The sequence below is a fragment of the Oncorhynchus mykiss genome, chromosome 17 (assembly GCF_013265735.2).
Source record: "Oncorhynchus mykiss isolate Arlee chromosome 17, USDA_OmykA_1.1, whole genome shotgun sequence".
Taxonomy (NCBI): Eukaryota; Metazoa; Chordata; class Actinopteri; order Salmoniformes; family Salmonidae; genus Oncorhynchus; species Oncorhynchus mykiss.
In genome coordinates this window covers 12,626,194-12,639,865 of record NC_048581.1, presented here as the reverse complement: position 1 = coordinate 12,639,865, position 13,672 = coordinate 12,626,194, and the positions used below count along the sequence as shown (strand labels likewise).

The following is a 13,672-nucleotide window of genomic DNA, read 5'->3' as shown; positions in this document are numbered from 1 at the left end:
ACGTTCAAAGTAGTTTTTTTGTTGTTGCATTCTAGCTAACCCTAATCCCTTTCCTAACCTTAACCTGATTATCCTAACCTACTACGTTCATTACCCGAACCTGCTGCGTAAATTCTCCTAACCTGCTACGAAAAATCAAATCTGACGTTAATTTGACAAAAGCTGGATCCATTCTAGCCATTACCCCGAGGAAATGGGAGAACCAGGGTGTTTTCCTATTACTTTTAGTGGGTAGTGAAAGTGATTGATAGACAGAGATTGACAGCCAATCGGTTGATAAAAAAATGATTGACATAAACATGCTCCAATGACATGACGACAAATGAGTGACATCGCCCCAAAATTATCCAATCAAAGTTAAGAAGAGGGCGGGATAAAGACGGGTGGGTAGCAACAGTTGCCCGGGTGAGGACGAGGCGCCATAGTCACGGTAGTCGTGGCGACAAGAACCAAGCAACGAGAATCAACAACAACAACCAGAATCATTAAGAAACAAACTTTAACACCAAAGCCAGGAATATTCCAGTGGGAATTTGAGGTGAATAAGCAACACCTTTTATTAAACCGTCGTCTGATGTTTATGTCTGAATAATTTTGTTCAGTTGTTTAACGTTGTATTGCTTTAATCTAGCGTTAAAAGGCACTAGCGTGGCAGAGATGGAATAGCACTGGTCCCAGCTAGTTGCTCACCGCTTTCCAAACGCAGACGGTTGTTATGACGATGTCAAATCTGTTATAGGAATACAAAATGGCGGGTGTTGTAATATGAGAATCTTGTACTTTTAGTTGTTCGAAATGTTTTGTTCGCAAAGCTTTTAACATGAAAAATAATAGTTAAACTTAGTGAACGAGGCATACTTGTCACATGTTCACGGATACTTTTGATTAGAAAATCACTTTAGATTTTCGAACTTTTTTTCAAATCTAATTGCAAAACAGACATATGTGCCAGTGTGTGTAAACTGAAGCATAGAAACGAATGTGTCATGATGTTGACTGTTATTTTATAGTTGTGAAAAAGTTTTCTCTAGTAAAAGTGATCGTCATGCCCGTACTGTGCAATGTGTGCCAGATCTCATGCTCTGCCGTCCTCGCGGTGGCTGTCACGCAGGGAGGGGAAGGTGGGTTGAGCCTATGGGTGGGATTGACATTACCTGAAGCCAATGGAGAAGCAATATTTAGAAGCATACACCAATGGCAACTGGAGAAAATATTATATGATATGCTTGTAGAGAAGGAGCAAGGTGCGTTTCCTGTGTGCTGTCGCTATCAGAACGTGTGTGTGTGTGTGTGTGTGTGTGTGTGTGTGTGTGTTACACAGTTCAGGAATCCTCACGTGGTATATTCTACCAGTGGAAACTTCTCATTATCAAATGTATGGCATAGTTAAAGGGTCTATATGTAATAATGTCATGGGATATAACTATGATATAACTATGATATAACTATGCTTTAGATCAGGGGTTCCCAAACTCAGTCCTGGGCCCTAGAACGACACAACTGATTCAAGTACCCAACTCATCATCAAGCTTTGATCATTTGAATCTGCTGTTTAGTGCTATGGACAAAAAAAACTTGCACTTGGGGAGGTTTTTGCATCCAACAGGAAGAACCTTCGTGTGCCTCAGCCTCAGACAAAATACTCACTTCCACCCTGGTTTCTGTCCACCTTTGTCAGTGTGCTTTCACAAGAGGTGGCCTGAAGTGTGTTGAAAAAGGTTTGAAAGTGTGTTGCACAATTCTACACATTGTGTGTGTGTGTGTGTGTGCGTGTGTGTGCGTGTGTGTGTGTGTCATAACCAACTCCTTCCCTTGTCCTTCCCCCAGAGTGGTGGTCTTGGTCCAGCCGTGGCGGTTGTCATGGCGACCCCGGGCTACACAGAAGAGCTCCAGCCGGCCCCTCAGCCCAACGCTGTCACCATAGCAACGCAATCAGCCACGCCCTCCCGCTCCACGCCAACCCAGTTCAACCAGTCAGTGTCCATCGTCTCCACAGCCGGACAGGACAAACTTCCTGCTCAAGCCACGCCCACCAAGGCCCAGAAGACAGTGGTTCTTGCCGCTCCTTCTCAGACTCCGTTTGTTACCGCGGAGATCCAGAGTTCTGCCGTTCAGCAGAGTAACGGACAGAGTTCCACACCGCAGTACATCGTAGTGACCGTTACAGGTGAGGCATTCTCACTCTCTCAGGTGAGAGTAGCTGACATGATGAAACAGGTCTATTCCACCACAGCCACACCTTCCTCTCCTGACGACTGTTACCATGGTTATCTACCAGACCTGTAGGACAGGCTCTCTGAAGTCCATGTTGGTTAATGGTTGGTCTGTTCTCTGAGGTCCAGGTTGGTTAATGGTCTGCTCTCTGAGGTCCAGGTTGGTTAATGGTCTGCTCTATGAGGTCCAGGTTGGTTCATGGTCTGTTCTCTGAGGTCATACTGGCACGCAGGACTACCGTTAGCTGCAGGACTACCGTTAGCTGCAGGACTACCGTTAGCTGCAGGACTACCGTTAGCTGCAGGACTACCGTTAGCTGGGCTGTAGGAGGAACATACTGGCACGCAGGACTACCGTTAGCTGGGCTGTAGGAGGAACATACTGGCACGCAGGACTACCGTTAGCTGGGCTGTAGGAGGAACATACTGGCACGCAGGACTACCGTTAGCTGCAGGACTACCGTTAGCTGGGCTGTAGGAGGGACATACTGGCACGCAGGACTACCGTTAGCTGGGCTGTAGGAGGGACATACTGGCACACAGGACTACCGTTAGCTGGGCTGTAGGAGGGACATACTGGAACGCAGGACTACCGTTAGCTGCAGGACTACCGTTAGCTGCAGGACTACCGTTAGCTGCAGGACTACCGTTAGCTGGGCTGTAGGAGGGACATACTGGCACGCAGGACTACCGTTAGCTGGGCTGTAGGAGGGACAAGAGATAATTCTACTACCTACCATCAGTAAGCCTGTTCGCTACAAAACAGTCTTTGGGGCAGATATACACAGGACGTTTGTATACGATTAAAAAATAATAATAAGCCAGCGCCAGCTGTGCCACCAGAGACTCTGGGTTCGGCCCAGGCTCTGTCGTAACCGGCCGCGACCGGGAGGTCCGTGGGGCGACGCACAATTGGCCTAGCGTTGTCCGGGTTAGGGAGGGTTCGGCCCAGGCTCTGTCGTAACCGGCCGCGACCGGGAGGTCCGTGGGGCGATGCACAATTGGCCTAGCGTCGTCCGGGTTAGGGAGGGTTCGGCCCAGGCTCTGTCGTAACCGGACGCGACCGGGAGGTCCGTGGGGCGATGCACAATTGGCCTAGCGTCGTCCGGGTTAGGGAGGGTTCGGCCCAGGCTCTGTTGTAACCGGCCGCGACCGGGAGGTCTGGCCTAGCGTCGTCCGGGTTAGGGAGGGTTCGGCCCAGGCTCTGTTGTAACCGGCCGCGACCGGGAGGTCTGGCCTAGCGTCGTCCGGGTTAGGGAGGGTTCGGCCCAGGCTCTGTTGTAACCGGCCGCGACCGGGAGGTCTGGCCTAGCGTCGTCCGGGTTAGGGAGGGTTCGGACCAGGCTCTGTCGTAACCGGCCGCGACCGGAAGGTCCGTGGGGCGACGCACAATTGGCCTAGCGTTGTCCGGGTTAGGGAGGGTTCGGCCCAGGCTCTGTCGTAACCGGCCGCGACCGGGAGGTCCGTGGGGCGATGCACAATTGGCCTAGCGTCGTCCGGGTTAGGGAGGGTTCGGCCCAGGCTCTGTCGTAACCGGACGCGACCGGGAGGTCCGTGGGGCGATGCACAATTGGCCTAGCGTCGTCCGGGTTAGGGAGGGTTCGGCCCAGGCTCTGTCGTAACCGGACGCGACCGGGAGGTCCGTGGGGCGATGCACAATTGGCCTAGCGTCGTCCGGGTTAGGGAGGGTTCGGCCCAGGCTCTGTTGTAACCGGCCGCGACCGGGAGGTCTGGCCTAGCGTCGTCCGGGTTAGGGAGGGTTCGGCCCAGGCTCTGTTGTAACCGGCCGCGACCGGGAGGTCTGGCCTAGCGTCGTCCGGGTTAGGGAGGGTTCGGCCCAGGCTCTGTCGTAACCGGCCGCGACCGGGAGGTCCGTGGGGCGACGCACAGTTGACCTAGCGTCTGTTTGGCCGGTAGGGAAATCCTTGTCTCATCGCGCACCAGCGACTCCATTGGCGGGCCGGGTGCAGTGCGCGCTAGCCAAGGTTGCCAGGTGCACGGTGTTTCCTCCGACACATTGGTGCGGCTGGCTTCCGGGTTGGAGGCTCGCTGTGTTAAGAAGCAGTGCGGCTTGGTTGGGTTGTGTATCGGAGGATGCATGACTTTCAACCTTCGTCTCTCCTGAGCCCGTACGGGAGTTGTAGCGATGAGACAAGATAGTAGCTACTACAACAATTGGATACCACAAAATTGGGGAGAAAAGGGGGTCAAATTCACAAAAAAATAAATAATAATAATCATTTAAAAACACAATTCCACCACATGTGGATATACACTGCATTTAAAATCCTTGAGGACAGCTCTATAACATTCAAACAATGTATTTCCATTGTAGGCCCACTGTAAAGCTGCCAGACTAGTTGACCAGCCATACTGTGTGTTGTGTGTAGTTTATTTGCATGGTGTCTATTAGTAGATTAGCAGCAGCAGCTAACATGCCAGTCTGGCAGGGTGTTCGTATCAGGTAACACTAGTGAGGCCTGGCCTGCTCCACTCACACCACAGACACACACACTGGAGCTAGAGACAGATCTGTCTCTGTCTCTGTCTCTGTCTGACTCTCTCTGTCTGTCTGTCTGTCTCTGTCTGACTCTCTCTGTCTGTCTGTCTGTCTGTCTCTGTCAGACTCTCTCTGTCTGTCTGTCTGTCTGTCTGTCTCTGTCAGACTCTCTCTGTCTGTCTGTCTGTCTGTCTGTCTGTCTCTGTCAGACTCTCTCTGTCTGTCTGTCTGTCTGTCTCTGTCTGACTCTCTCTGTCTGTCTGTCTGTCTCTGTCAGACTCTGTCTGTCTCAGTTTAATTCAAGGGGCTTTATTGTCATGGAAACATATGTTAGCATTGCTAAAGCAAGTGAAGTAGATAATAAACAATAACATTGAATGGATCATCATACTATATGAACAGTAATAAATCACAATAGTCAACATCTATCTCTGTCCACCCTCCCTCTCTTCCCTCCACCTTCCCTCTCTCCCCTCCACCCCTCCTTCTCTTCCCTCCACCCCTCCTTCTCTTCCCTCCACCCCTCCCTCTCTTCCCTCCACCCCTCCCTCTCTTCCCTCCACCCCTCCTTCTCTTCCCTCCACCCCTCCCTCTCTTCCCTCCACCCCTCCTTCTCTTCCCTCCACCCCTCCTTCTCTTCCCTCCACCCTCCCTCTCTTCCCTCCACCCCTCCCTCTCTTCCCTCCACCCCTCCCTCTCTTCCCTCCACCCTCATTCTCTTCCCTCCACCCCTCCCTCTCTTCCCTCCACCCCTCCCTCTCTCCCCTCCACCCCTCCCTCTCTCCCCTCCACCCTCCCTCTCTTCCCTCCACCCTCCTTCTCTTCCCTCCACCCTCCTTCTCTTCCCTCCTTCTCTTCCCTCCACCCTCCCTCTCTTCCCTCCACCCTCCTTCTCTTCCCTCCACCCCTCCCTCTCTTCCCTCCACCCTCCCTCTCTTCCCTCCACCCTCCCTCTCTTCCCTCCACCCTCCTTCTCTTCCCTCCACCCTCCCTCTCTTCCCTCCACCCCTCCCTCTCTTCCCTCCACCCCTCCCTCTCTTCCCTCCACCCCTCCCTCTCTTCCCTCCACCCCTTCCTCTCTCCCCTCCACCCCTTCCTCTCTCTCCTCACCTGATATCTGTGTTTATATGATGGGGGGATTGTTCCCTCCATCTAGGGAGATTAGCTGTCCAAGGCCTCCCTCTGCCTGCCTCATATATAAGGCTGGAGAGATGGCCAGCCCTCTGTCCTCTCCATCTCTCTCTCGTCTGTCCTAAGAGCTATGTTCTACAGTAACTGCTGTTATAGTGTGGAGACAGAGTATGTTCTACAGTAACTGCTGTTATAGTGTGGAGACAGAGTATGTTCTACAGTAACTGCTGTTATAGTGTGGAGACAGAGTATGTTCTACAGTAACTGCTGTTATAGTGTGGAGACAGAGTATCGTGAGTACTGGTTTATTATGTGGATGTTGTTAATGATTTGATATTTGATGAAGTTGTAAACATAATCTCATGTTGTTTATCTTCCTCCCATCCGTCCTCTCTTCCTCCCGCTACTCTCTTTCTCTCTCTTCCTCTGTCCTCTCTTCCTCCTGCTACTCTCTTTCTCTCTCTTCCTCTGTCCTCTCTTCCTCCTGCTACTCTCTTTCTCTCTCTTCCTCTGTCCTCTCTTCCTGCTACTCTCTTTCTCTCTCTTCCTCTGTCCTCTCTTCCTGCTACTCTCTTTCTCTATCTTCCTCTGTCCTCTCTTCCTGCTACTCTCTTTCTCTCTCTTCCTCTGTCCTCTCTTCCTGCTACTCTCTTTCTCTCTCTTCCTCTGTCCTCTCTTCCTGCTACTCTCTTTCTCTCTCTTCCTCTGTCCTCTCTTCCTCCTGCTACTCTCTTTCTCTCTCTTCCTCTGTCCTCTCTTCCTCCTGCTACTCTCTTTCTCTCTCTTCCTCTGTCCTCTCTTCTTCCTGCTACTCTCTTTCTCTCTCTTCCTCTGTCCTCTCTTCCTGCTACTCTCTTTCTCTCTCTTCCTCTGTCCTCTCTTCCTCCTGCTACTCTCTTTCTCTCTCTTCCTCTGTCCTCTCTTCCTCCTGCTACTCTCTTTCTCTCTCTTCCTCTGTCCTCTCTTCCTCCTGCTACTCTCTTTCTCTCTCTTCCTCTGTCCTCTCTTCTTTCTGCTACTCTCTTTCTCTCTCTTCCTCCGTCCTCTCTTCTTCCTGCTACTCTCTTTCTCTCTCTTCCTCCGTCCTCTCTTCCTCCTGCTACTCTCTTTCTCTCTCTTCCTCCGTCCTCTCTTCCTCCTGCTACTATCTTTCTCTCTCTTCTTCCGTCCTCTCTTCCTGCTACTCTATCTTTCTCTCTTCCTCCGTCCTCTCTTCCTGCTACTATCTTTCTCTCTCTTCCTCCGTCCTCTCTTCCTGCTACTCTCTTTCTCTCTCTTCCTCCGTCCTCTCTTCCTGCTACTATCTTTCTCTCTCTTCCTCCGTCCTCTCTTCCTGCTACTCTCTTTCTCTCTCTTCCTCTGTCCTCTCTTCCTGCTACTCTCTTTCTCTCTCTTCCTCCGTCCTCTCTTCCTGCTGCTACTCTCTTTCTCTCTCTTCCTCTGTCCTCTCTTCCTGCTGCTACTCTCTTTCTCTGTCCTCTCTTCCTGCTACTCTCTTTCTCTCTCTATTTTCATTTACTGTGTTCCACCGATCCTCCCTCTCTCTCTCTCGCTCATCTCGTCTCTCTCTCTCGCTGTGTCTCTGTTTCTCTCTTTTCTTTCTCCATCTGTCTGTCTGTCTCTCTCCTCCCTCCCTCTCTCCATCTCTCCTCCCTCCCTCTCTCCATCTCTTCCTCTCTCCTCCCTCCCTCTATCCATCTCTTCCTCTCTCCATCTCTTCCTCTCTCCTCCCTCCCTCTCTCCATCTTTCCTCCCTCCCTCTCTCCATCTCTTCCTCTCTCCATCTCTTCCTCTCTCCTCCCTCCCTCTATCCATCTCTTCCTCTCTCCTTCTCTCTCTCCATAGATGGCTCTCTCCATTCTAGTGACAGTGTATCAGACTCCAATCCTCCAGTAGTAGTGGTTCAGACAGGGGTCTCCACCCAGGTAGTACAGCAGACCACCCAACAGGTACGCTACACATACACCTGCACGTACACACACCAGACGCACACCAGACGCACACCAGACACACACCTGACGCACACCAGACACACACCTGACACACACCTGACACACACCAGACACACACCTGACGCACACCAGACGCACACCAGACACACACCAGACACACACCAGACACACACCAGACACACACCAGACGCACACCAGACGCACACCTGACACACACCAGACACACACCTGACGCACACCAGACGCACACCTGACACACACCTGACGCACACCTGACACACACCTGACACACACCAGACACACACCAGACACACACCTGACGCACACCTGACGCACACCTGACGCACACCTGACGCACACCAGACACACACCAGACACACACCTGACGCAGATGGAGAGAGAGAGAGAGAGAGAGAGAAACAGAGAGATGGAGAGAGAGAGAGAGAGAGAAATGGAGAGAGAGAGAGAGAGAAACAGAGAGATGGAGAGAGAGATAAACAGAGATGGAGAGAGAGAGAGAGAAACAGAGAGATGGATAGAAACAGAGATATGATAGAGCGAGAGAGAGAAGAGGCACCAGTGGAAGACAGACAGCGAGAGGGATATCCCTCATTCCCATCTCCAAAAGCAGCCCTTCCCTCTTCTCTTCCTTCTCTCCTTCCCTCCTCTCTTCCCTCTCCTTCCCTCTCTCCTTCCCTTCTCTCTTCCTTCTCTCCTTCCCTCCTCTCTTCCCTCTCCTTCCCTCTCTCCTTCCCTGTCTTGTTCCACCTCATGATGCTCTACGCGTCAGCGGCAACACTCAGAGTAGGAGAGGGAGAGAGGAGAGGGAAGGGAGGGAGGAGGGGATACAGGAGGGGAGGAAGGGGAGGGAAGGAGAATGTGAGGGAGGAGGGGATACAGGAGGGGAGGAAGGAGAAGGGAGGGAGGAGGGGATACAAGAGGGGAGGAAGGGAGGAGAGGGAAGGGAAGGGAGGGAGGGAGGGAGGGAGGGAGGAGGGGATACAGGAGGGGAGGAAGGGGAGAGAGTGAGGGAGGTAGATAGTTGGGGTGGAGAGGAGTGATAGGGCGAAGGTTTCTGAAAGAGAAGAAGGGAGGAGAGGGAAGGGAGGGAGGAGGGGATACAGGAGGGGAGGAAGGGGAGAGAGTGATGGAGGGAGATAGTTGGGGTGGAGAGGAGTGATAGGGTGAAGGTTTCTGAAAGAGAAGGAGGGAGGGAGGGAGGAGAAGGGGAGGAAGGGGAGAGAGTGATGGAGGGAGGGAGGAGAGGGAAGGGAGGGAGGGAAGGGAGGGAGGAGAGGGAAGGGAGGGAGGGAAGGGAGGGAGGAGAGGGAAGGGAGGGAAGGGAGGGAGGAGAGGGAAGGGAGGGAGGGAAGGGAGGGAGGAGAGGGAAGGGAGGGAGGAGGGGATACAGGAGGGGAGGAAGGGGAGAGAGTGATGGAGGGAGATAGTTGGGGTGGAGAGGAGTGATAGGGCGAAGGTTTCTGAAAGAGAAGGAGGGAGGGAGGGAGGGAGGAGGAGGAGGAGGAGGGGAGGGAGAAGGGGAGGAAGGGGACAGAGTGATGGAGGGAGATAGTTGGGGTGGAGAGGAGTGATAGGGTGAAGGTTTCTGAAAGAGAAGGAGGGAGGGGGGGAGGGAGGGGAGGGAGGGGAGGGAGGAGGGGATACAGGAGGGGAGGAAGTGATGGAGGGAGATAGTTGGGGTGGAGAGGAGTGATAGGGTGAAGGTTTCTGAGGGAGGGAGGGAGGGAGGGAGGGAGGGAGGGAGGTAGTTGGGGTGGAGAGGAGTGATAGGGCGAAGGTTTCTGAAAGAGAAGGAGGGAGGGAGGGAGGTAGTTGGGGTGGAGAGGAGTGATAGGGTGAAGGTTTCTGAAAGAGAAGGAGGGAGGGAGGGAGGTAGTTGGGGTGGAGAGGAGTGATAGGGTGAAGGTTTCTGAAAGAGAGGGAGGGAGGGAGGGAGGTAGTTGGGGTGGAGAGGAGTGATAGGGTGAAGGTTTCTGAAAGAGAAGGAGGGAGGGAGGGAGGTAGTTGGGGTGGAGAGGAGTGATAGGGTGAAGGTTTCTGAAAGAGAGGGAGGGAGGGAGGGAGGTAGTTGGGGTGGAGAGGAGTGATAGGGTGAAGGTTTCTGAAAGAGAAGGAGGGAGGGAGGGAGATAGTTGGGGTGGAGAGGAGTGATAGGGTGAAGGTTTCTGAAAGAGAGGGAGGGAGGGAGGGAGGGAGGTAGTTGGGGTGGAGAGGAGTGATAGGGTGAAGGTTTCTGAAAGAGAAGGAGGGAGGGAGGGAGGTAGTTGGGGTGGAGAGGAGTGATAGGGTGAAGGTTTCTGAAAGAGAAGGAGGGAGGGAGGGAGGGAGGTAGTTGGGGTGGAGAGGAGTGATAGGGTGAAGGTTTCTGAAAGAGAAGGAGGGAGGGAGGGAGGTAGTTGGGGTGGAGAGGAGTGATAGGGTGAAGGTTTCTGAAAGAGAGGGAGGGAGGGAGGGAGGTAGTTGGGGTGGAGAGGAGTGATAGGGTGAAGGTTTCTGAAAGAGAAGGAGGGAGGGAGGGAGGGAGGGAGGTAGTTGGGGTGGAGAGGAGTGATAGGGTGAAGGTTTCTGAAAGAGAAGGAGGGAGGGAGGGAGATAGTTGGGGTGGAGAGGAGTGATAGGGTGAAGGTTTCTGAAAGAGAGGGAGGGAGGGAGGGAGGGAGGTAGTTGGGGTGGAGAGGAGTGATAGGGTGAAGGTTTCTGAAAGAGAAGGAGGGAGGGAGGGAGGTAGTTGGGGTGGAGAGGAGTGATAGGGTGAAGGTTTCTGAAAGAGAAGGAGGGAGGGAGGGAGGGAGGTAGTTGGGGTGGAGAGGAGTGATAGGGTGAAGGTTTCTGAAAGAGAAGGAGGGAGGGAGGGAGGTAGTTGGGGTGGAGAGGAGTGATAGGGTGAAGGTTTCTGAAAGAGAGGGAGGGAGGGAGGGAGGTAGTTGGGGTGGAGAGGAGTGATAGGGTGAAGGTTTCTGAAAGAGAATGAGGGAGGGAGGGAGGGAGGGAGGTAGTTGGGGTGGAGAGGAGTGATAGGGTGAAGGTTTCTGAAAGAGAAGGAGGGAGGGAGGGAGGTAGTTGGGGTGGAGAGGAGTGATAGGGTGAAGGTTTCTGAAAGAGAAGGAGGGAGGGAGGGAGGTAGTTGGGGTGGAGAGGAGTGATAGGGTGAAGGTTTCTGAAAGAGATGGAGGGAGGGAGGGAGGTAGTTGGGGTGGAGAGGAGTGATAGGGTGAAGGTTTCTGAAAGAGAAGGAGGGAGGGAGGGAGGGAGGGAGGTAGTTGGGGTGGAGAGGAGTGATAGGGTGAAGGTTTCTGAAAGAGAAGGAGGGAGGGAGGGAGGTAGTTGGGGTGGAGAGGAGTGATAGGGTGAAGGTTTCTGAAAGAGAAGGAGGGAGGGAGGGAGGTAGTTGGGGTGGAGAGGAGTGATAGGGTGAAGGTTTCTGAAAGAGAGGGAGGGAGGGAGGGAGGTAGTTGGGGTGGAGAGGAGTGATAGGGTGAAGGTTTCTGAAAGAGATGGAGGGAGGGAGGGAGGTAGTTGGGGTGGAGAGGAGTGATAGGGTGAAGGTTTCTGAAAGAGATGGAGGGAGGGAGGGAGGTAGTTGGGGTGGAGAGGAGTGATAGGGTGAAGGTTTCTGAAAGAGAAGGAGGGAGGGAGGGAGGGAGGTAGTTGGGGTGGAGAGGAGTGATAGGGTGAAGGTTTCTGAAAGAGAAGGAGGGAGGGAGGGAGGGAGGGAGGTAGTTGGGGTGGAGAGGAGTGATAGGGTGAAGGTTTCTGAAAGAGAAGGAGGGAGGGAGGGAGGTAGTTGGGGTGGAGAGGAGTGATAGGGTGAAGGTTTCTGAAAGAGATGGAGGGAGGGAGGGAGGTAGTTGGGGTGGAGAGGAGTGATAGGGTGAAGGTTTCTGAAAGAGAAGGAGGGAGGGAGGGAGGTAGTTGGGGTGGAGAGGAGTGATAGGGTGAAGGTTTCTGAAAGAGATGGAGGGAGGGAGGGAGGTAGTTGGGGTGGAGAGGAGTGATAGGGTGAAGGTTTCTGAAAGAGATGGAGGGAGGGAGGGAGGGAGGGAGAGCGTGATAGAGAAGAGAGATGTTCATATGAATTCCCCTGAGACTATTAAATGAGTTACTGGTTTCTCTGTAGGTGCAGCAGCAGGTTTACTCCAGTCAGTATGTGGAGGGAGAGGACTCTTCTTACACCACCTCTACCATGTGAGTAGTATACACACACACACACACACACACACACATATGTGTTTTACAGATTTGTATTATTTTCGCTCTCCTTCCCATCTCTTCTTCTCTCCCTCTGTCTCTCTCTCTCCGTCTGTCTCTCCCTCTCTCTGTCTCTCTCTCCCTCTCTCTGTCTCTCTCTCCCTCTCTCTGTCTCTCCCTCTCTCTGTCTCTCTCTCCCTCTGTCTCTCCCTCTCTCTGTCTCTCCCTCTGTCTCTCTCTCTCTCTGTCTCTCTCTGTCTCTCTCTCTCCGTCTGTCTCTCTCTCCCTCTCTCTCTCTCTCTCTGTCTCTCCCTCTGTCTCTCTCTCTCTCTCTGTCTGTCTCTCCCTCTCTCTGTCTCTCTCTTTCCGTCTGTCTCTCCCTCTCTCTGTCTCTCTCTCTCTCTCTGTCTCTCTCTCTCTCTCTCTCTCTCTCTGTCTCCCTCTCTGTCTTTCTCCCTCTCTGTCTTTCTCCCTCTGTCTGTCTCTCTGTCTGTCTCTCTGTCTGTCTCTCTGTCTGTCTCTCTGTCTCTCCCTCTGTCTCTCCCTCCAGTCGTTCTGGCAGCTACCCGTACTCCGACTCCCCCCTCTACTCCCAGACCCCTCCCTCTTCCTCCTCTTCCTACTACGAGTCCACGCCCACCTCGGGGTCACAGGTCACTAACTCCGTGACTTCACAGTCGGTCTCCGTCACCGCGGCAACGGGAGGAGGTGGGAGTGGTTACGTCATCCAGGGAGGATACGTATTGGGAGGTGGGGACTACTCCAGTCACAACACCAGAGCAGCCCCCGCCACAGTGAGTAGGGGGTGTGTGTGTGTGTGTGTGTGTGTGTGTGTGTGTGTGTGTGTGTGTGTGTGTGTGAATAGTAACACCACTACTGTTTGTGCATGTTGATTTGGACAAATCCCTCTAGTCTTCAGCTCTCCCTCCCCCTCCAGGTACAGTGGCTGCTGGATAACTACGAGGGTGCAGAGGGGGTCAGTCTGCCTCGCTGTACCCTCTACTGCCACTACCTCTTACACTGTCAGGATCACAAGCTAGAACCTGTCAACGCTGCCTCCTTCGGCAAACTCATCAGATCTGTCTTCATGGGGCTGAGGACCAGACGCCTGGGCACACGGTATGTACACTATACACACATCTATATAACACACTATACACACATCTATATAACACACGGTATGTACACTGTACACACATCTATATAACACACGGTATGTACACTATACACACATCTATATAACACACGGTATGTACACTATACACATATCTATATAACACACAGTATGTACACTATATACACATCTACAGTGCCTTGCGAAAGTATTCGGCCCCCTTGAACTTTGCGACCTTTTGCCACATTTCAGGCTTCAAACATAAAGATATAAAACTGTATTTTTTTGTGAAGAATCAACAACAAGTGGGACACAATCATGAAGTGGAACGACATTTATTGGATATTTCAAACTTTTTTAACAAATCAAAAACTGAAAAATTGGGCGTGCAAAAAATTATTGTCTTCCAACAAGACAATGATCCAAAACATAAAGCAAAATCTACAATGAAATGGTTCAAAAATAAACATATCCAGGTGTTAGAATGGCCAAGTCAAAGTCCAGACCTGAATCCAATCGAGAATCTGTGGAAAGAACTGAAAACTGCTGTTCA

General features: G+C 52.5%; 1 protein-coding gene across 2 annotated transcripts in view; it reads left to right on the top strand.

The window, feature by feature from the left end:
- The first annotated feature begins 379 nt into the window (after nucleotides 1-379).
- The window catches only part of LOC110515463 (MHC class II regulatory factor RFX1), a 30,599-nt gene continuing 17,306 nt past the window's right edge, over nucleotides 380-13,672 (top strand). For both annotated transcript variants that reach the window (XR_005036823.1, XM_036949007.1), the window contains exons 1-6: nucleotides 380-538; nucleotides 1,828-2,167; nucleotides 7,690-7,793; nucleotides 11,935-12,002; nucleotides 12,556-12,799; nucleotides 12,943-13,124. Coding sequence is in view for 1 of the 2 variants with exons in the window: in XM_036949007.1 (XP_036804902.1) it covers nucleotides 1,861-2,167; nucleotides 7,690-7,793; nucleotides 11,935-12,002; nucleotides 12,556-12,799; nucleotides 12,943-13,124 (905 nt within the window). In the remaining variant the exon portion in view is untranslated. The remainder of the gene's footprint in view (nucleotides 539-1,827; nucleotides 2,168-7,689; nucleotides 7,794-11,934; nucleotides 12,003-12,555; nucleotides 12,800-12,942; nucleotides 13,125-13,672) is intronic.